Source organism: Microtus oregoni, unplaced genomic scaffold (genome assembly GCF_018167655.1).
Source record: "Microtus oregoni isolate MIOR12 unplaced genomic scaffold, Mior012 000023F_ref0000262, whole genome shotgun sequence".
NCBI classification, from domain to species: Eukaryota; Metazoa; Chordata; class Mammalia; order Rodentia; family Cricetidae; genus Microtus; species Microtus oregoni.
In genome coordinates this window covers 2,860,540-2,884,730 of record NW_024543082.1, presented here as the reverse complement: position 1 = coordinate 2,884,730, position 24,191 = coordinate 2,860,540, and the positions used below count along the sequence as shown (strand labels likewise).

General features: G+C 40.0%; 1 protein-coding gene across 7 annotated transcripts in view; it reads right to left on the bottom strand.

Moving 5' to 3' along the window:
* The window catches only part of Znf148 (zinc finger protein 148), a 120,000-nt gene that overhangs the window by 29,023 nt on the left and 66,786 nt on the right, over positions 1-24,191 (bottom strand). For 6 of the 7 annotated variants that reach the window (XM_041672744.1, XM_041672742.1, XM_041672741.1 and 3 more), the window contains 3 exons: positions 16,725-16,850; positions 6,117-6,240; positions 4,792-4,875 (listed from right to left, as the gene is read on the bottom strand). In XM_041672744.1, the coding sequence (XP_041528678.1) occupies positions 4,792-4,875; positions 6,117-6,240; positions 16,725-16,850 (334 nt within the window). The remainder of the gene's footprint in view (positions 1-4,791; positions 4,876-6,116; positions 6,241-16,724; positions 16,851-24,191) is intronic. The other variant, XM_041672747.1, reaches the window with a different exon arrangement.

Below are 24,191 nucleotides of genomic sequence, written 5' to 3'. Positions count from 1 at the left end.
ATTCATTAAAAAATATGGGCAAGAATACCCCAATTTTAAAATATACATTATTTATTTATTTATTTATTATTTATTTGGGGTGGACCACATACACCACAGCAAATGTGTGGTCAGAGGACACCCTATGGAAAATCAGTCCATGCCCCCTCCCCCCCCCCCCCACACACACACAATGTAGGTCCCAGGGATGGAACACTGTGAAGCTTGGCTCACAGTAGTCGCCTTAACCCACTCGAGCCAGCTCACCAGCCCCGGAAATAACAAACCTAGACAATAAAGATAATTCTCAATAATTAGACTTTTTTCAAAAATTTTGTAATTTGGAAGGGGGTATTTATATCAACTTCCCTATAAACAGACATGGCTTCATGCAATTTTTACTGAAATAGACTGCTACCACTATAAAAGGTAGCCATACTTTGCTAAAACTGAATATCAGAAGAGATATTCTGTAACTTACTAAAGAAATTTAGAAAATATTAAAAACTGTTACATAAGATTCCTACTCTCCCATTCCTCCTCTCCATGGTGAACAGACTGGACTGTCTTGAGAAGACCACAGTCGTCACACACTTTTCCATCCTGTTCTACAGATTCTGTGTGAAAACAAAGGAAAAGGCACCTTACAAAAAGTAAAGCCAGCAGGGACAGGACAGTGGCAGTATCATGGAAGCATATGCCCAAGCAGGAGTTCCAAATCACCAAGGAAACACATATCATAAGCTTTCAGGGTTCTAGTCTAGAAGGACCAAAATTTCTGGGATTAGTTTCTAGCTGACAAAGTATTTTCCCCTTGCTGAGCAGACAAGCCCGGTATTAGAAATAGGATTACATGACAACCAGTCCAGGGCAGGTTAAATGTCTGAAATAGAAAAGCAAATCCAGCTATAGTCTTGGCTTTTAAGAGTCCCAGAAAATATCGAAGTGTTTGTCAAATCAGCCAAGGCAGTAACATTTTTATTTATGTTGCAAATGGAGAAATGGGAGAGAATGGGAAAGGCAGTGAGGGAACAGGAGGGGCAATGTAAGGAGGCTACCAGGATGCTAAAGGGGACAAAGAAGGAGGAGTCTCCAAACACCGATGCTTCAGAACCAGATTTGGTGGCACATGCCTTTAATTCCAGCACTCTGGAGGCAGAGGTAAGTGAATCTTTGAGTTCAAGTCCAGTCTGGTCTACAAAACACAAACTGAGTTCCAGGACAGCCAGGGCTATACAGAGAAACCCTGTCTCCACAAATAAAAACTGACGGTTCACTTCACTGCACGACCTCACATCAGCTGACCTCGGGTAACTCATTCCTTGATCAACATTTGAAAAGCATATAAGCATATGTCATAGTTTTTGTAAACTTGACACAAACCTAAACATAACTGGTGAGAAGGAATCTCACCTGAGGACCTACCTCCATTAAACTGGCCTGTGGGCACTTCCTTTATTGCTAACTGAGCCTGGAGGGTTTAGCCCACTGTGGGCAGTGCCACCCTTGGGCAGGTGTGGGCTGTATAGTAAGTGGCTGAACAAGCCAGAGGAAACAAGCCAGTAAACATTATTCCTTCATGGTCTCTGCATCGGTTCCTGACTCCAGGTTTCTGCCTTAAGCTACTGGCCTAACCTCCCTTGATGAGGGCCTGTAACCTATAAAGTTCAGTAATCTTATTCCTCCCCAAGCCACTTTTGGTCGTGGTGTTTATTACAGCCAACAGAACGCAGAGTAGAACATTAGAGCATAAAGTATTTTTCGTATGTATTCCAAAATAGGCAATCTGATTTGAAGACACAAGTATTTTTCTGTCTTTAAATGTTTTTAAAACATTTAAACTAACTAAAGAAGGGAAATTGATTCCCCTTTTATTAATTCCTGATAGGAAATGTGATGGGGGACTGGCAAAGGGAAAGATAATGAAACTAAGCGGAGTCTTCAGAAGAAACTTCTGGAGCTGGAGATGGCTCAGTGGGTGTTTGCAAGGCAAGCCTGGAATCCTGAGTTCAGACTCCCCAAACCACACAAAAGCCAGAGGCAGCAGTGTACTCCTGTAATTCCTGTCCTCCTACGGGAGGGGGAACAATAGCCTGGAACACAAAGCACAGCAGCAGAAATAAAAGACAGCCGCCTAAAAACAAGATGGAACACAAGAAAGCAACTCTGGAAAGTTGTTCTCTAATGTCTAGGTATGTACTGTAGCACACGTGTGGAGAGAGAAAGAAAGAGAGAGGGAGGGCTGGAGGGAGGGAGGAGGAAAGGGGGAGGGAGAAGGGAGGGAGGAAGAGCTCTGAGCAGGAATCCTAGTGACTCTGCCTTGCTCTGATTCCTCTGGAGTTCTTATGTTCTTCTAAGCTGTTTTTGTAACATGAGGACTCTGGCCTTTGCTTTCCATTCCTTTCAGATGTTACTAAGCATACAGAGAAGCTAAGTCATAACTGGCTGAGTGACAGGAAGAAAAACTCAAAAAGCCCAAAGCTGTATTTCTATTTCCTGGCTCATTTTGCTAAGTGATTGCATCTTGGTCCCTAGTGACAGAGCCTGAGCTGTAGTCTGGGCAACATCATTTACTAGACTGTAGAAAGTTAAGGAAGTCCTCAGCTTCTCTTCACGTCCTAATACATTTCTGACTGACAAAATGGGGATGCTAATACCCCTGCCTTTCAAAACTCATGTGAGGACTAAATGATAGCACCTGATATTTAGTAAATTCTCAATGAACTACTCATCATACTCAAATCCAAAATGCCCCCCCCAGCATAGTACAAGCATTTTCAATCAGTAAGTCTGACTTAGTTGTAATAGTCAATGTAACACACTTTAGAATGATCTGGTTGGTCTGTGAGCCTGTCTGTGGGGGAACTGTCTTAATTACATTAACTGCTGTGGTAAGACCCAGCCTAAAGTGAGGAGCTCCATTCCGTGAGGACCCTAGAGAAGAGTGTGAACCAGGACGCATGCACTCCTTCTCTCGCTGCCTTGTCTTGCCTCTGAAGGCTGCAGCCTGGAACTGTAAGCTAGAATAAATGGTTTTCCCCTAGGTTGTTCTGTCAGGAATAAAACTAGGACAGGAGAGAGCTACTACATACATGTGACTAGGGCCTTAAGAGTTCACCGATGTGAATATGTCAAGTGACATAAGAATAAACATGTCTCATTTTTCAGATTCCATTCATCCATTCATTCATTCATACACACAGATTTTTAACTTGGTCTCAGTGGCTTTTCTAAGGCTTTCCCTGAGTAACTCAAGAAACCGTTAATTGTTATGCTTATTTATGTCTCTTATCTCCAAAACAAATGAAAACAGAAGGCCCTTCCATACAGTCTGTGTATACCTAGTACCTGAAAAACATTGGAGGATCAATCACTAGTTGAATGAATAAATCATCAAAATCTAACAAACACATGAAAATATTTAAGTACTTTCACTTTTTATCTGATGGTTTTATTATTGCATTGAAATTTCAATTTAACTATTAAGTCAAATAAAAATCTGCACACTGGGCTGGAGAGATGGCTCGGTGGTTAAGAGCACTGCCTAATTGTCTAAAGATCCTGAGTTCAATTCCCAGCAACCACATGGTGGCTCACAACCATCTGTAATGAGATCTGGCGCCCTCTTCTGGCCTGCGGGCATGCAGGCAGGCAGACTACGGTGTACGCAATAAATTTAAAAAAAAAGGGAAAAAAACCTGCACACTTTCTTTACTGTATATATGAAAGTGATATTTACTTAGTGATATACAAAACAGTTATTTTAAAGAGTAGAACATCCAACCAGGCATGATAATACAGTACTCAGGAGGCTGAGGCATAAGGACAGACTTGAGATCCAGGCCATCTTAGACACCGAGTAAGACCCTGTCTCACAATGAAACAGACATGCGCACAGGTGGCGCTGCCCTGCAGCACAACAGCCACTTCAGGCTTCTTTCTGGCGGCAACAGAGATGCAGGGAAGTGACTGGCAATGAAGGCTGTTTCTACCAGGCAGAGTGTGTCAAAGGACCCCAGTTCACAAATTCTGTATGCACCATGAAACTACATCAAAAATAACATTGGGGCAGGTACTTAACTGAGTAGTATTCCAGAAAAATCTAAAGAGCTTAACCTTTTCACTGTTGGTGTATTTTCATCATCATTCTCAATTCCATTGAAACATAAAACTCTACAGACATACCAACTTTGCACTGCGCACGCTCTCTCTAGTCCCCCAAAAACTTTTAATCGGTTCCAAAGAAACATCTTTTACAATGCTTAAGGATATCAAAGGAGAAAAGCCAACAATCTACCAAATCAAGTCACTTATAAAACTTGGTTTTACATTTATTAAAAAATACACTTGCTTTAAAATAAGACTTAAAATTTTAACACATAAACTAAAAAGTGATCTTCCAAAATACTTATTTGTAAATCATTAACACTGATGGAGACACTGGCAGCTGTCACTTTCTTGACACAGTAAGCCATATAAAGGGCAACATACAGTGTTCCAAACCATTCAACTGTCCACAAGCTAATTGGTATGAGTGATAATTTTACTTAGCTCAAGAAACAGTTATTTCAGGAACGTTTTCTCCTTATATGTAATTTACGTTATTATGAAACTATTTCAAAGGAATTCATTGGGACAGAAAATTGAAGCCTCGATAACAATACTGCTTTACCAAGAGAGAAAAGGGGCAGCCGAAATTTATGGTTTTAAGCAAAAAGAATGACTAGGGTGGTAAAGGCCATAAGCCTTATTGGGCACCTTCCCTCCCTCCGTCTGATGTGATGCCAATCATCTTAGGGAGGACGCACTCACCGGTATGGATCTTCTCGTGTCTCTGAAGCAGGTACTTCTGAATGAAACGCATGTCACACTGACTACATTGAAACGGTTTTTCGCCTTAAAATAATTTGACATCCATACATTAGTTAATGAATAAAACAACATTTTAAGTCACTACTTCTGAGGATAAGTCTTAGAAGCCCAAATTTTGAAAAATTCTAAAACATCATAAGATTTAAAAAAAAAATTTTCATTAACAGTTCTATTTTCTCTCAAAATTTTCCTACAGGATTTAAATTTTTACATTCCATAATCATACAAAAATAAAACCTGATTTACATCCTTCTAATAAAAAAAAGAGAGAATCTAATAAGAAAGAAAATGAAAGGTATACACAAGTTAAGAAAGCATTCTCTAGGACACCTCAGGTGTTGACGTTATCTCCTCTTCCTTATCTGCAGTCAAGCCTGCCCTATTCTCCAGGACTGACCATCCCATCCCTCTTTGCCCTTTTACCTATTTTCTTCACAGAGTTGGCAAGTGTATAAACACCCTTGAGAGAAACCCAGGCTTGGAAACACTCCCTCTCTGCTGGAGCCTGGCTTCATCTCAGAGTGCTGGTGGTCTGTTCCACCAGGAAGCCTTGCTTCAGTGCTGCAATGCTCCTTGACAACCTCCCACCACACCTTACAAGAGCAGTCTCAAGTCACAAATGCCTTCCCTCCCACTGTGGCCAGACCTTCACAGAGGTGATTCCTGGTGTTGGCTCCGCAGCAGCGAGCCTTCCCCACACCCTCTGTCCTCTGAGGGCAGGGCACTCCCAACAGCCTCCTTGCATCTCCTTTCCTTTGGCTTCTGGCCATCACTGCACTGTCCTGGTTCTTCTGCTCTCCCTCACTGCCCTCTCCTTTACCCACCAAGTCATCTAACATTTCCAGCAGCTTCCCCAAAGGTGTGGAATCAATCTTCAGTTCTATTTTCAACAATTTCAGAATTTTTAACTTCTACTTTTGTTAGCTATCATTTCTAATATCTGACTTCCTGTGCTGCTCATACACCTGGCACAGAAAGAGGAGGGTGACAGGTTCTTAATACATTCTTAAGCAGTTTCTCTAGTTAAATAGAGTGCTTTAAGGCAAGTAAGTACCCAATTAAGACTATTACATACATATATATATATATATGTTAATTATCTTCTCATTTTAAGTCTTTCTTGCTTTCCTCCTGATAGTCTGTCTACAAATTCTGATTGACAATGCCAAGTTAGCTAGGTTCTAAAGACTGGATGATATTTATAGGAAGATAAAAATAACAATGATAATAATTTTAATGGCCACAAGCCCACTTTTGTTCAATACCTGTATGAATGAAGACATGTCTCTGTAAGTGATAGTTCGTTCTAAAGGCAGCATTGCAGTGCTCACAAACGTGAGATTTAGGGGTTTTCAAACCAAGTGATCCATCCTCATTTATTGTAAGGATCTAGTTTAAAAAAAAGGCAAAAACAAAAGAAAGTTTTTAAAATGTAAATAAATACTACGTTTTAAAAGGACAGTATAAGCAATGGTCACTGGAGCTTGTAAATTCTTCAGAAATAATCTGGAAAAGATTAGAATAGCAGCACCTTTAATGCAGGAAAGTACAGTGTACTTAGATTAGGTAAAGGCAGTATAAACCCTGAAGCACTTGCCACCTCCTTGGTCATGCTGATGGCCACCAGAGGAGTGTTCCCATAAGGAGCTGCTAGAATAAGCACAGTTTAATTTTCAATTTCAAATTCTCTGGTATGCAGAGAGAAAAGTCAGGTATCAATCAATTACTGAGAATAACTAAAGCACAGAAAACCAATACAACTTAATTCTATGTGATTGTAAACAGAGAAATTCTATCTACTTTAATAAAATAAACATCAGGATTTGTTCAACACAAAAAGGTTCAGAACTCATAGCATAATTTTTTATACAAAAGGACACTATCTAAAGAGACAGCATCTAGCCATATTATCTATCTAAATATAGTGTCCACATGTATATATGAATATATGTTTATTTGTATATGTTTAATAACTACCTATTAAAAAGGATGATGAACTGAGCACATAAAATAATGGATAGACTGTACTGACTTAAAACATTTTTTGAGTCAGGTAAGAGTTTACCTGTTATTATTTTCTTATTTTTTAGAAACGAGAAAATGAAGTTTCCCAGTACTTTGTCTCATCTAGCACCTCTAAGGTACTGTAGAGCTAGCACTGCTGAACATGTCCTAAAACACTCATCACATAAACCAGTGGGAAGACAGGAGAAAAGAAACCAGCTTAACCATCCTGAGTATCTTGCAATTAAGAACACTGTGAGTATGGGCTGGACAGTTACCAATAAAAGCTCCCCTTCAATCTCGTGAATTCTACCTTACCAACAACTTACTCAGCGTGAGCATTTTATCTGTCAGACACAGAGCAGAGTGATAAGAAAAAGGGATTCCTTTTATCCTTACTGAGGAGAGAGGAAAGATGGCAGAGTATGATGTGAAGAAGCATAGACAACTAAGAGAGAATGTCAGATGTCATGGACATGGAGAGCCTGAAGCAGGAGGACAGAGAGTCCACGGGCTACACAGCAAGAACTTGAGGCCGAAAAGAGGGAAAGACAGGACCAGATCAGGAGGCAGGAGCCAGAGCTGGGAAACAACTTGGGAGGTAAAAGCCTACAGAAAGTAAGCTAAGACTGGTGGTGCACTAACCAGCACTCAAATGCCGATGCAAGCAGATCTCTCTGAGTCCAAGGCCAGCCTGGTCTTCACAGAGAGTTCCAGAACATCCAGGGCTATGTAAAGGGACCCGTGTTACAACTCAACACTTCACCTCTAACACACGGGAGGGAGGCAAGAAGGGAGGCAGGCAGGCAACAGATTGCCTAAAATAGGAAAGAGAGATCTGGGCAGCATCTTAAGAAAAGACAAAGGACTGTGGAAACTGACTAGGGCCTACAAACACACAACTACGATCCCTTCTTCAACCCAGAAAAGAGAAGTAGTCAAGGAAAAATGACTTTAATCTTTGGAGTATCTTTTTACTTTAAATTCAGGGAGACAGTTCAGCCTATACTACATGCAAATCAATGATAATTAGTATGCAAATTATACAGGATATTTGGGTTCTGGGCAAATTGCCAACATGGTCAACAATGCTTCAAGTCTATGCACCCAACACATAGAAGGGACACATTTGGCAGGAGATTGGAAGTGGGTGTCACAGCTTCCTGAACAGACAGTGAGAATAAAAGTCTGATTTCTGGCCAGTCAGGTTTCAATTTTTTTTCAGTTCCTCTAAGTCACATAATAATAATGTAAATTAACATTGTACAAAAAGAAAATACACAAACCCTCTTAAAATAGGATTCAAATATGCAAAAAATATGATGCTAAGTATTACATATAATAAATAAGATGTTAATACCAGGCTTTCTGCTTTTCACATAGGTTGATAAAAATAAGATCTGAGTGCCAACAGCCATGGCAGTTCAATGGCTTTCTACAGCATAGCAACGGGGAGAAAAGGCCTTGTAGGCATAGCTCTGGTCTATGCTGCATTCTGAGAAGCGGATATAACCCTTTACGGACAGTTAGGAGTTCTGGGTAATTATTTTCAGCACTGGAAGTCATCATGCTATCTTCATTCAAGTCTTAATTCAACATAGAATTATACAGATGAAACAGACACCACTACTATTATGGCAAACACACTAAAACCAATCCATCATATTTATAAGTTCAAGTACAAATATCAAATTCTCAGACATTTTAAATTAAATTTTCTTTTCCTTTGTGAGGCCAGTGTAACAAATATTTTTGTTTACAAGGTTAGAGTAAAATCCACCTTGCCACAAACAAGCATCAATGGCTTTTCCTATTTGCAATCTGTTTGAAATGTATCCACACAAACTTGCCTGTTTCACTCACTGCTATAATCCCAATATCCAAACATGGAGTTTGGGGCACAGTGGATTCTACACCTATCACTGACAGAGTTAGCTGTCTGCTACCCATACCAAATAGCCCTCACAACTTAATACTTCATTCTTTAAACAAAAACAAACAAAACAAAAAGTTTTCTAAAAATGTACTTGTCCATCTAGTGGCCTTCAGGTCATCCACTGACTAGGTCCCATAGAAGAGAAAGCATTCCAAGACAAAGTGCAGGAATGGAAGGAACAGCACGCTAATTCTGCCAAACTGTCTTCCTCAGTATACACTTGACTTATCCTTTTTATAAAACTTTTATTTATTTATGTATTTTATGAATGAGTGCTCTATCTGCATATATGCATGCATGCCAGAAGAGGGCATCAGACCCCATTATGGATGGCTGTGAGCTGCGTGTGGTTGCTGGGAATTGAACTCAGGTTCTCCACAGTCAATGCTCTTAACTGCTGTGCCATCTCTCTAGCGGATTTGGCTTATTCTTGTTTACACCCTTTCAGGATCTTTTTAAGTTTTGTGATCCAATGATTTGAGACATTTACCCTAAAGATTAGCTGTCTTGCTTGTTATTAGTAGCAAAAAATATTTTTGCTTTGCTTTCCTGCCACTCGACATATGATCACCATGACAGCAGAAGAAGCTGGAGGTTAATGTTTTAATTCCTAGGACATAGGAGAAAGCAGTTTTTAGTTTTGGTTGGGGATTCTGTTTTGCTGGCAAGCATGTTCAGAGTCCAGAGTCCCAAGCTTGGAATTACAGGTGTGCTCCTTCAAGTTCGACTCTCAGAGCAGCAGCTTGAGCTTCCTCCTATCACCACTACTTCAGCACAATCAGTGTATTACATAGACCGAGCAAGTCAGGCTCTCCTCTTACCAAGAGAACAAATTAGCAGTAATCTAAACATCCACCAACTCTTGTGAGTTTCATATTTGTCTAACAGAGTTAAAGTAAGATTTTACAGGAAAAAAACCTATTTGGTATCTTATGAAATTTCCTAGCTATTCTGTGTCCCTAATCTCATGGTTCACCATTTATTTATTTTTATTTTGAGACAAATTTATTTCTAGCTAGAACCACATATACTTATTTATATATTTATTACATACATACACATGGAGAATGGGAGGGGCCTTAGGAGTGAGGAGGGCTCTCTTAGTAATACACCACTTTTTAACCAAGCAAAGGTCTAAACTCTGCTTATTCAATTGAGAAACTTCACTCCGGGATCAATCACACTCCTCCATGAGAAAAGGTTCTTCTCAAAAGACAAACATGGCTTTTTAACGTTGTATGTGTTCATATTTTAATCTAATAACTATGGACTTTATGATACCTTTCAACATTAACTCACATCACTGTTTAAGCCATTCAAACCTAGAGATGATCTAAACCAATGGTTCTCCACTTGTGGGTCACAACTCCTTTGGGGTTCAAAGACCCTTTTGCAGGGGTTGCATATCAGATATCCTGCATATTAGAAATTTGTATTACAATCATAACAGCAGCAAAATTACAGTTATGAAGTAGCAAGGAAATTTTATAGTTGGAGGTCACCACAACATAAGGAACTGTATTAAGGGGTCACAGCATTAGAGAAGTTGAGAACCACTGATTTAAACCCTCACCAATTATGAGAGGTTTTACTTACAACTGAGGATGTGAAAGAGACTTTCAAGATTTTCTTCCTGCCAGGCGGTGGTGGCCCAAGCCTTTAAGCCCAGGACTCAGGAGGCAGAAGTAGGTGGATCTCTGAGTTCAGGGCCAGCCTGGTCTACAGAGTGAATACCAGGGCTACACCAAGAAGCCCTGTCTTGAAACCCCCTGCCAAAAAGAATTTTCTTCCTTCTCTGAAACAACGGCAGAGTAAAAGTCATCTGATTATGCTGGTCAGAGCCAGTCCCTCACATTCAGTCTCCTTCTTCAGGATTTTATTGTCTCAACACAACATTTTACTTATTAGCAACTTTCATTTTCAAATAGTAAGCTTTACCAGTGTCAGAATATGAAACTCACTATGTCATAAGAATGGTCTTTGACTCATGTTCGTCATACTGGCCTTGAGGGTTTAAAAGACTTGTGTATGGGGGGGTCAGTTTGCTCCGTCTACATATGGGTCCTGACAGTCACCCCATCTCACTGACCACTGGTCTTAGAAAAGTCCCTCGTGTTTCCCGAGTGCAAACAAGCAGGTGATAGCCTCTAAAAGATGGCCTCTTCTCACTATCAGAATCTTAATGGTTCACCTCTATGGAAAACAATTTCTCCACAATGCAGTCACTCTTTGGGGGAAACCAGATTAATGGATTAATGGATTTTCTAATTTTCTTCCTTCATTTTCTTATTAGCATTATGTTTGCTTTCCTATTTTCATTTCTAGTCTCAGTTAATCTTCAAAGATAGTTCTTCCAAAAACCAACGGGACATGGAAAAGAGTGTGACAAATGTCTAACACATCCATTCTGCTTCTTTTAAAATATTTTTTTCAGATGAATTTAATCCCAGCACTTGGGAGGAAGAGGCAGGTGGATCTTTGTGCGTTCAAGGCCAGCCTGGTTTACAGAGTGAGTTCTAGGACAGCTAGAACTACACAGAGAAACCCTGTCTCAAAAAAAAACAAAATAATAACAAAAAATACTTTTTTCTCATTAACTCTCTTCCCGGGCCAATGGTATACTCTAAACTGCTGGGAGATGACCGTATGGTTCATAATCCATGTATGTAACATGCCATCCTTCAGGAGTCCAGCGTCCTCTAAACAATCAGCTCCTACTCAGACCTCCTAGGGGCTCTAAAAACAACCCATTTCCTTTCCTTAGCTTGTCAGGAGACTGAGCACTCAAATTATTTATTAAATGAAAGGGAGAAATACAACAAAATAGATGTAATTAAAATCATGTTGCTTTTCTTAGTTGATTACTAAAGGGTTTGAAAAGCCTAGCAATTGTCTATACTACCTGATTACAAGAATATTAAATTTTATTAAAACACTTCGTAGAATCCATGAATGTTAAGGAAATAATAACAAAATTCTTTTGAGCTGGAAAACGTCTCATAAAAGGTAATAAAAGTCAATGGCAATACTTCATTTATCAAGATTTAAGAGTCTTCAGCTTACATATACATCATAATCACATAACATTCTTTTCATGTATATATACATACCTCCCCACTCCTGCCTCCCCTCCCTGCAAGTAAGAATCTTCACAGATGGAGCCTAGATGTCTGTACCTGGAAAATGTGCCACAGGCAAGCAACAGAGCCTGGGAGGTGGGGTGTTCAACCACTGACAGACTCCACAGACTTCTAACAACTCTAGCTATCTGTAATACAGAACAATGCAGATTTAAAGGGGCAAAACAAAGTGATGCTGAGTAGCCCACAGATTCAGCAATGTAACAATGAGTAGCCTGTCCTTAAGGAATGAGACAGTGAAGCAAGCAGAGGCACTTCCAAAATTCAATGCTCAAGTCTCCACCGTGAGGGGAAGAACAGTCTCCTCGCACAGCTCTTTCACTATATAGGTGATTTCAAAGGTTTATTTACATCAGCACTGAGACACCAGAGGGTGATTTTTGATTAAATGAAATATTTGTGGTTGGGGCATAGTAGGTACTTCAGCAGTAAGTAGGGCACCTATCTGGCATGCATGAGGCTCTGGGTTCTAAACCAATCTACTTCAATCAAAGCAGCTCTTTACACCCCTCACCCAAAAGAGAATCTGACATTTGAAAGAGAAAGTGACTACAGTTTCCTCTATTTTCATAAACAGATTATTTCACAATGGAGAAAATCCCTTAATCTAGATACTAGTCCTCAACCCAGTTACAAAGCATTTCATCTACTTTAAGATGGCAAAGGTTCACAACGTAACTACCGCTTGCTGTCTGCAGCAGCTGATGATGGCGGAGCAATGTGCCACCACCACAGCTAACCTGATGGGAGCTCTGATCTGTTCACCAGATCCAATCCGACACAATGACAGCATAGGCTACAGATACTGGTGATGGGCAGACCAAGGTTTGGAAAAGGTTATGAAGGAGACTAGCCCTTTAAAGATAATGAATTCTAGTTCTCACACCATCTACTACATATTATTTCTAAACATTCACTCTCTGACAACTTTCCCCAAAGTCATAAACACTTTCTTAGCATACACGACATCTTGAACTTTGAGAAATTTAAAAATTGTAAAAAAAAACTTCCATCAATGAATTGATTTATAAACTATAAACCCAAGATAAACTTGTCTGTCTTCATGTGAAAATGGCAGAATAAGTTACTTACATAAAATATCTGAACTATGGCACTAACACACTTTTGAAGAGATAGGAAAAAACTGGGTTACACTTTAAAGTTCTAACACTTCAGACACAAAAAAATCGCTCATCTGGAAAACTGCAGATCAATGTCAAAAGTAGCCACACAGTTCTCTGTCCACTACATGTAACATGTAAGAACAATTTTTGTTTGTTTTTTGTCCTTTTTTAAGACAGGGTCTCTACACAGTTCTAGCTGTCCTGGAACTCACTCTGTAGAGCAGGCTGGCCTCAAACTCACAGAGATCCTCCTGTCTCTGCTTCCCAAGTGATGGGATTAGAAGCATATGCCACCACTCCCTGCTTTGAAGAATTTTTTTTGAAACAAGGTGTGTGTATCCCTGGCTGTCCTCAAACTCAGAAATCTGCCTGTCTCTACGTCCTGAGTGATGGGATTAAATGTGTGTGTGCACCACCACTGCTCAGCTGTTGTGAACAATTATAAAGTAACGATTTTTGTTATTCTCACTTATATCTGCTCTGTACTATTTACAGTACTTCACTGTTCTGAGACCTCCCTAAAAGAACTGCCCTGAAATGCTATCCTGCGTATACTGCACTTAGAACAGGTTGTCTCTCATCTGGCTACTACATTGATCAGGACAAAATACCTTGGTGGTGCTTTCAGAAATCGTCAAAAAACTGACTTAGACAAACAAAACTCTGCATATACAATGTGTTTTGAGAAATGCCTCAGTAGGTCTGCGAATATAACTCAGAAGTAAAGCACCTGTCTACCACAGATTAGGCACTGGGTGTGAACCTCAGCACTCTCCTCACACCTACCAAAGGCCTAGACAGCACATCACAAAAGGTTCTGGGTAATTCTTTACTGGACAGTAATAATCTGGACGTCAGTGAGAATCTCAGAAGGTATTAAATTGGGACTGCTGGAGGGTTAAGTGGTTAAAAGCTTGCACCATTCTTGCAGAGGGCCTGGGTTTGACCGCCAGTTGTGAGCAGGGAGCTTACAAAGCAACCACTCCTCTGGGAAACTGCAAATCAATTAGCCACACTTTTTTTTGCCCACTATATGTAACAAGCAGGCAGCTCACAACTACCTGTAACTCCAGTGTCAGGAAATCTAATATCCTTTGGTGCAGGGGAGATGGCTTAGAGGTTAAGAGCACTGGCTGTCCTTCAGAGGTCCTGAGTTCAATTCCCAGCAACCACATGATGGCTCACAACCAATCACCTATAGTGGGATCTGATGCCCTCTTCTGGCATACAGTCACATATGTAGATGGAGTACTCATATACATAAAATAAATATCTTTAATAAAAAAGAAATCTATTATCCTTTTCTGTCTTCCAAGAGTAACAGCATTCATAAGCAAGCAAGCATGTGTGCGTGTGCGCACACACAATCAAAAAATAACTGCCAAGTGTGGTAATGCACGCCTTTAATCCCAGCACGCAGGAGGCAGAGGCAGGCAGATCTCCGAGTTTGAGGCCAGTCTGGACTAGAAAGTAGCCAAGGTTGTTACAGAAAACCCTATCTCAAAAAACCACAATAATAATAATAATAACAACAACAACAACAATAACGACAACAGGCTGAGGAGATGGTTCAGTAGTTTACAACACTTGTTGCTATTGCAAAGGACCTGGGTTTGGTTCCCAGCACCCATACGGCTCACAGCCATCCATAACTCCAGTCCCAGGAGAGGATCCAATACAGATACCAGGCATGTATGTAATGCATATGCATACACTGAGGCAAAATACTCCTATAAATAAAATAGATCAAAGTTTTATAAAATTAAAACAATGAAAGTAAATCCTTCAAAAAAAAAAAAAAAGAATTAAACTACAGACTAGCACCAGAAAAGCGCGGTAATAAAATATCTAGGAAAATATATAACTTAGCACATATATAGATTTAAAATCTTGAAACAGAGGTAAGAGTCTTCCAGAGGACCCAGATTCAGTTCTTAATGAGAGAGAGAGAGAGAGAGAGAGAGAGAGAGAGATCCCTAGCACTATAAAAACAAAAGACTACTGTTGTTAACTTTTAGTACAAAAATAGGTTAAACAGACTGTACAGATGAAAAATCAGAAAATTACATTTACACAAATCCACTAAATTTTGAAAACAGAACTATGGCAGAGAATCAAAATCTATTAGAAATAGAACTTGAGGGGCTGGAGAGATGACTCAGAGGTTAAGAGCACTGACTGATCTTCCAGAGGTCCTGAGTTCAATTCCCAGCAACCACATGGTAGCTCACAGCCATCTGTAATGAGATCTGGTGCCCTCTTCTGGTGTGCAGGCATACACACAAACTAAACACTGCATACTAAATAAATAAAATCTTTAAAAAAAAAAGAAATAAAACTCAATTATTTTATACTGTAATTTTTAAACTTTGATACAATAGGCATATGTTCTATATCCCTAAGACAGCAGCAAGGAGTGTTCTAACAATGAGAAATGAGGAGCAGGAAGCAGTTCCCATCTCCATGGTGTAAACATCCCCACCATGGTTAATGCTAATAGATAACAATGCCATTATCAACTGGCTCACAAAACCGCTAAACTTTAGCAATCTGTTCTTGTACTGGTTGCTCTAGCCCACTACAGTATATAATTGTACACAATAATGATTATGATTTTAAATAAAAATACAGTAAGTAGCCATCAAAAAGATCCTGCTACTGAATCAGCATTGTAATTCATGTAATTCATAATCAGGAGGTAGAGGTAGGAAGATTCCAGTTTAAACCCAGCTTAGTCCAGGTCATATTGAGACCCTGCTTGAAAAAAAATCATATTGTAATATGATATTTAAACGGGGAACTAATGATGTAGCTCAGGATGCAAAACACTTGTGCAGCATGCATCAAACTCTGGGTTCAGTATCCAGCACTGTCTAACACTATGCATGGTGACACACTCCTATGTAATCCTAGCACTTAAGAGGTAGAGGCAGGAGAATCAGAAACACAAAGTCATTCTTGGCTATAAATTAAGTTCAAGGCTAGCTTTGGATATATAAGATCCTGTTTTTAAAAAGGGGATGGAGGAGTCGCTTCCTTACTCCATAGGGTAAAAGCATGGGAGAAGTAACTATGAAGATGAATGGCCAATACTACATACTAGGGAACATCAAGACATTGCCACTGCAAGAGAAAAACACAGAAAAGCAGACCAACTCCTAAAAGCATTTATTACCAACCCATTCCTTGAGCCACAAAATATTCAGGGTTCATTTAAGCCTCCCCCTTCAGACCCTTTGATACAGATAAAATAGGTCTCTGCCCTCAGGGAGCGTACATTCTATTAAAGGTGTCTCTGATGAATAATCAATGTAAACTTTCACAAAACATTAACACTTGTATTAAATTATGAACAAGTCAGAACCTATATATCATGTTAGTTTTTAAATACAAGGGAGATATGGAAACACAGAAATTCACTTTCAGAAAAAAAAGGGATACAGGTGGGAGAAAGAGAAATTAAAAGTTGTGGCCCACCACATCTACACAAGTACATACGTATCTCTCTTCTCTATCCCTCCTGCGGAAGCTGGGATAGCACACCAACTGTACTAAACCATGTTAAGACTTCTGCATCTGGCTTAAAGTCCAAATAGGTTCCTGCCCACAAGATAATCCAACAGTTTAAAATTAAAAGGTTAGTGACCACACCTTAACACATTCTCTTACTTTTGCAGGAGAGCGTTGTTTCCGCTTCTTCTTTTTCTGTAAGTCTACTGGCTCTCTGACTTGTTTTTTGTCTCTCATCAGTTGCTCAGATACATCAGTAAAAGTAATTTCCTGCTTTACACTTATCTGTTTAAAAAAAACAAAGCTGATTTTAGAAATGCATAAAGTCCAATGTGCATTGTGCAGAAGTACAGCTTCTAACAGAATAACCTGAGGGGTGTTTGGGGGTGCTAGGGACATCACCCACAGGGCAGACAGAATTAAACTTGAGGATGGGTTCCAAGTAGGCTTGGCCTACTCATTCTATACTTCTTAAATTGTCTGAATTTAGTCAAAAATGTTTACTGCTATTAACTCCTTGTCATCTGTCCCTTCTCCCTACACACGGGAACCAAATCAAACCAACCAGGACAAAGTCCACTCTGTTAGAGTCTACAATGTTAGAGAAAAACTGTTCAGAGACAAGGGGTGTGGGGTGGGTATCAGAACTGAAATGGTACGGTAACCCATGCCGTAGTTCCAACACTTGGGAGGCTAAAGGAAAGGAATCATGAGGCTGAGGCACACCAGGCTACACAGCAAAACCTTGTCTTAAAATCAGTAACAAAACCAAAGTCATTTGGGTTAACCCTTTTAAGTGTAACTACAGCCAGGAAGTTATGCATGGTTACCTGACACTAAATTCCTTTCACTAGAATTCATACTCATGCTTGTAACAAGTGTGGCTCCCATAGAAATGACTCTCTACAGTGACACTCCTATTTTCAGACATAAACACCCTGTTCTGTTTACCTATATGTTCTGTCATTAGGGTCTGCCCTTTCATACATACTGCTTATCATTCACCCAGGCAACCTGCAAGATTAGATTAGCTGATGTCCTAGTTATCTCAAGATTGAGGGTATCCATACACAAGGGAGGACTGTAGCAGGCACTCTGAAACCACCTTTGCCAAAATGTGCCGACTCCTCATTTGGGCTTCGAAGTGACTAAATTCAGGATAAAAGCCTGGCTTCTCTACTCTGATTTTGTTTGTCACCTTTACTTCTGAAGTGTCTGTGTAATCTGTCTCATCTCCTGGATGGTCGATGGCATAGATAAATCATTGTCCTTACCCTTTCTTCTGTGTCACCGTAGATACCCAGGACAGCATATCCTCGGAGGACAGAGTGCCCTGGAGCTGAAGTAATCTTATCCTCCTAACCACCCCATCCCTGTAATCAAGAGACTTCTTCAAGACCAAGTAGAGCTAAGACGACGATGGGAGAACCGTACCATGACAGGACTGCTGATCTTTAATTTCCTACACGGGATTCCTCTAACTCTAAAGTTCTGGACAGTGCTCAAAACACGAGGCTTAGCTTTGGACCTCTGTATATCTTTCTACCTGGGTGTGCACACTGAATAAAACCTCCCTACTTGCCAGGCGATAGTGGCGCATGCCTTTAATCCCAGCACTTGGGAGGCAGAGGCAGACGGATCTCTGTGAGTTCGAGACCAGCCTGGTCTACAGAGCTAGTTCCAGGACAGGCTCCAAAGCCACAGAGAAACCCTGTCTCGAAAAACAAAACAAAACAAAACAAAACAAAAAAAAAACAAACAAACAAAAAAAAAAAACCCTCCCTACTTTCTGCTTGTCATGCTTAAATAAAAAAGTCTTTTGTGACCACCTACCCCAAAACTGTATTCCCATCTTTTGTTGAACCTACATAGTGACTGTATGCATATGTGCACCAAACTATGCAGAGTGCTGAAGAGCTGATAGGCTGCTGAGAAACAAAACCAGAGCAGATAAAGCTGAGAAACTTCACTGAATCAGAGGGAAAAAAAAAGAGATGAATGAGGTCTTGGACAGGGGTGTTTGTAAGACCTAACTGTGCTCACACTAAGGAACTAACACTGAGGTTACAACACAAGAAAGGTCAGGTTCCAACAGTCAGCACAACAGCAGGGACTTATGTCTACATTACATCTTGATGTCTTTTTTAAGAAAACAGTATAAAATTCTAAAAACTGATCATATCAAAAGAAAACTAAATCAAATAATGAAAACAATGTTTTTATGCTCAACATTTTTTGTTTCCCCTTCCAATGCTCAACATTTTTACAGACTAGTAGCCACTTTCTTCCTAGCCTTTACAACAAATCATTACCAAATATGTAATTATGAAATTGTATATAGTTTTACCCAAGAAATAATGCTTACTATATAATAATTAGAAAACCAGAGTCCAGGAGATACAGTAATGTCAACACTGCTGTCCTGTCTTTAACACACACTGGCAGAGACCATTCTCATCGGACGAGGATGCTCAGTCAACCCCCTCTTCACCACAACCTTTTAAATTTCTCCTTAAAATGAAAACAAATTTTTCTGAAATTATGCTGTAAAATACAGCAAAAGTCTCTGAAAATCATCCAAGTAAACAAAAGGTGCTAATGATTTAAGTGTTCTGACAAGAACAAGGTAGCTCTCACTGCCTATGAGACCATTCAAACGCTGGCCCCAAGAAAATGCTATTTCCCCAGAAATCTCATGCCAGGGAAGGGGACAGCCAAAGCCCAAAGTGCCAGTGGCAGGGGAAAGATGATTTCCTGGGAAAGGGACTTCACACAATTTCGACATAAGGCCAGAGCACCTCAGACTCCGCCCAGGTAAGGAAAGGTCAATGCCGGGCAGGAGTACACCGTGACCATGACTGCCTTGTCATGTCATTATGCTCTTGTTCTCTGTTCAAACCTAAACTGCTGTAAGAACCTCAACGGATCCTCCTCTTAGTGTGAGGGTAACAACTTTCCCTCCTGGGCTTTCACTGCTGCTTCTGTTAGCTGGTGTTCCCTGTAGTTTGAGTTAGTCATGTCATCCATTCCCCTTAAAGCATCCCGTGGCTACCTCACAGCCTGAACTTAGGTATAGAAATATCAGTGTGACTGGCTCGAAAACCCAGCAATCAAACCCAAGTGTGTCACCACCTAAAACTCTAAACTCTCTGCTCTTCTCATGGTCTGAGTCCCCCGAGTCCTACGCATCCCACTAATTGCCCTCCCTTCCAAGTGGTTCTGTTACAGTCTCAAATGTAGCTTTTATTCTTCCAAGCTTGAACATAAATAATCTAATTCAAGTTCAGAGTACAAAATGACATTTTTTCCTAAAACTTATTTCAATTATCTATTAGTAAGTATGTCTTACTATTTAAAGATGCCATGTACACACAAAAACACTTTTTGTTGTAATTTCCTCTATTTTGTACTCATCTACTTGCTACTAAGTGCCTGTTTGGTGCCAAATTCAGTCAAGTTTAAAGAATAAAACAAAAACTTACTGAGCTCTTATGTGTGAAGTGCCCACTCTAGATATGAAGAACACATTCTTATATGAAATCTCTTCTTCCCAAGTCTTTAAATGTACAAATGGCATAGCTCTGGCGCGTAACAAAAACCTAATACTTCAAGACAGCACGTCATTCTCTAACTAAATGAATGAATGAAACGGTACAAAGGAAAAACAGCAAAGAGAGAATTAGAAAAAGATGGCAACTTGACAGGTTTCATGGATGAAACAAGAGACTTAATTAGATTTACAACTCTGTCAGTATTTATTCCTTCTAATTTTTACTTCACAACTTGCCTTCCTCCCCAACTTTGTCCCCAAACCCAGTAACGCTAATAATGTAATAGACACAGACACTGGCTGACATATTAATGAGGTCTAGAAATGCTCACTTATTCTCCTCTCCCTACCTCCCAGAATGAAGATAACCAACTCCTTGAGATCATTTTGGTCCCTTCTTTCTTGTTCCCAACACCCTACATACAAATCTAGCTACGCCACCAACTCTGCTAACTTAAGGCATCATCTCATTATGAGCTTTCTGTAAACACATTACTATAAACTGCTTCTCTAGTGAGGAACAGGATAATAATACTGCCTTGTTGGCAACAAATCAATAACCAGCTACTAATCCCAGCCTTCATGACTTATTGTGATCTACTAGCAAACACATCTGAAGCACTATATTCTTGTCAACTTTCAATTTTTGAATTCTCATTTATTGTTTTATCTACTAAGAAAAGCACCTTTCAACTTCCCTCTAACTCTGTTAATGGCTTCCCCCACCCATTCCCAAGGTTCTACTGTTTCAACACCTCTTTACAACCACCTCACCTCTGGCTCCATCAGCTCCTATTGCTCTTCTCAGAAATGCAATGCAGTGTCTGCTATACATTCTTATGAACCCAAACTTTTCTGCTTAATATTCTTCTTAAAGTCAAAGATTTTGTAAGTATAATCCATATATAATTATATATCCAAACAAATAACTGATTCCAAAGTTATGCTGACAGTAAAAGTAATACACACCTAAGCAAAAAGGAAGAGAAGGAACCTGTCCCAAAGCATTGCCTAGAACACATCTGAAACAAGATGATCACAAGTATAGCAAATATTAAGCATGCAAAGAAAGCTATGACACAATTACTGGTACTGCAAATATACTGGGCTGAAGAAAGAATGCTAACACCATTTGAGATGCTTATGGAATACAGGAAAGGAGATATCTAAGGCGTAAGACAGGAGGAGAGAGGAAGGAAAGGAAAGCTACAGGCTGACTCTGGACTCTTGACAGAACTAGTTACAGTCAGCCAGCAGGAAGATTTCAAATGCTAAGCTCCCAAAGCTACAGATTAGGGTAGAAAGGTAAATGCACACACTGATGAACAGAGGTTTCTGGGTTACGAATCACACCTTCTCCTCTGCCTGACCCACGACTGTATGCAAACTCTTATAAACCATATCTGACTGTGAGGAAGCTGCAGAATCCCAAGGATACTTGTTGCTATAAATGTAAATGCTGCTCCAATGTCAGCATCTTATAGTTAACCAGACAAGGTGAATGAAGTGAGTTAATCAAGTTGTCTTAATGAAGCAGTGCTGACCACTTCAGTTGAAAACTCCATTCTTCTAACCTCCATGACACTGCATGAACTCAAGTCCTCTCCTTTGCTGCACGGCAACTGCTCTGACCTGGCTCAATAGCACACTTCCAATAAGTGTTTTACTACATTCACATCAATGACTCTCAAGTGTGGGAGACTCCTGGAGGGTAGTGACACACTCTTCATGTCGTAGTTCTTGATCAAACAACTGTCACAACACTACTTTCCTTACTCACAAGCACTCTCCTGAGTACAGTATCAGTCTATGGTTGTTTAACAGGTGGCAGGATCAGAGTCTGGATGCATTAGCAAGTATAGAATCTAAACATTTTATACTGAGTCAGACTATGACGAAAGCTACAAAAATGCACAACTCACTTCTCATAAAATGTTTAATTTTATGAAAGTTATTTTCTTGGGGTTGTAGAGAAGTTAAGAGCACTAACTTCTCTCGGAAAGGAACCAGGTTTGGTTCCCAGCACCTACATCAGGTGGCTCACAACTAACTACCTGTGCCTCAGTTCCAGAGGATCAGACATTTCCGGCCTCCAAGGGCACCTACAAACACATGGTGCACAGAAATTTATACAGGTGTGTACACACACACACACACAGAGAGAGAGAGAGAGAGAGAGAGAGAGAGAGAGAGAGAGAGAGAGAGAATATATCTTTAAAACAAAACAAGACCAGACATGGTGGTGCCTCCCAGAACTCAGAAAGCAGAGGCAAGTGGATCTCTTTAATTTCAAAGTCAGCCTGGTCTACAGAGCAATTTCTAAGGCAACATAAAGAAATACTGTCTCAAAACTAAAACCAAAACAACAACAAAAAGACTGGAACTGAAAAAAAAAATAGTTCAGTATTTGGGAGCATATGCTGCTTTTACAGAGGACCTGGGTTTGATTCCAATGTCACAGTGGCTCAAACTGCTTATAAGTACAGTTCCAACTCTATGACCTCCATGGATACTAGACATACATGTGGCACAAAGACATACATGTAGGAAAAAATACTCAAAAGTATAAAATATAAACAAATCCAAAATGTTTTTAAGGCTTTTATTAACAAAGATGTTATTACTTATAATACTTTTGTTTTTATATATTAAGATAAAACTTTAAATTACTTCATTTTGAATTTTGATAAAGTAAATATTAAATGTAACCAACACAGGAAAAACTCTTCCAAGTCCTCAGTCCCACACCAAAGTGACAGTTGATTTAGACACACCTCAGTCATGTTCTTTTCCTCCTCCTCCATCCACTCTCATCACAGAAATGCACGTCCCCATCACAATAAAGGCACTCGTGTAAATGCTGCACACACGTGAGGGTGAGCAGACATACCTGTGCTTCCTAGCTCTGTCGGCTGAGATCACCAAGAAGGAATGACACTCACTGCATCCAGCACCCAGAACTTAGTTTCTATTTATCCTTATCCAATTATAACAAACAATGACTATTTAGGAAATAGCTGATTCCACATCTAGGACAGGAAAAAACAGAGAGTATGTGGTGAAAACTACAGCACCATGGTGTCAGAAACTCAAGTGCATGAAAAAGGGTCTGAATATGGCAAAAGGAGCCACATGAGGGGAAGACTCCCTCAAGGCTCAGCCTGGAACCATATGAGTGAACAAACAGGCAATGGCTGTGCTGGACTATAATCCTACTGAAATGTTAAACACGGTGTGTCATGTATCTCTTCAAAGATAATTTGACAATTACAACAAAAGTCATTAACTTACAGTGGGGAAACGTGGCAGCCACCACCTTCAATGATGACGTTTCAGGCCACACATGTCCCCTGTTGGATTCCCTGAAGGGGATACAAGATCACAACTGTGGTACTGTCAAAAATGCAGAGCTTTGGGCTCCACATGCCAGGTTCTGTCTGAGCGCTAAGGATACTGTGAATTGGAGTGGTGGGTAGGGACATAGGCTCTAGACTCTTACAGTATTGCAGTTATAAAATAACTCCAAGGTTAAGTTTTAACCCCATTGGAAAACAAAACTAAGGCCCAAAAAGATTAAGTCTTGCTTAAAAGTGCATTATTTAAAAGAGAATGTAAAAATTTACATCTAAGTCGTCTATATCCAGGGACACTAAGGCCTTAACTCTTATTTTCTGTGGATTATTTCTCATACCCTTGTTGCCAATAAGGAACTTGAGTCAGGTCTCTCACTCCCGTGCTATAGTCTGGGACCAAGACCTCCAGTGCACTCAACAACTCACACCAGCAGTGCCTGTCTGTGCAGGGCCGGAATGCACCTGGGCCTCTCAACAACCCTTCACAGAAGGGAGAGCCCACAAGGCACCCTTTCTCCCTGAGATATATAGCGAGTCAATGGTTGTTGGGGGAGGGAAGAAGCATTTCTTTCGTGGTATAGCCACCAGTAAGCCACCCTTTACCCATGCTGTCTAAACAATCCTAACTAAACTGATAAGCTCACAAGCCTGCAACATACTCATGCACTCATGCATGAAGAGAAAAAAAGTAAAAGAAAGAAAGAGCAGCTGAAAGCCGTACTC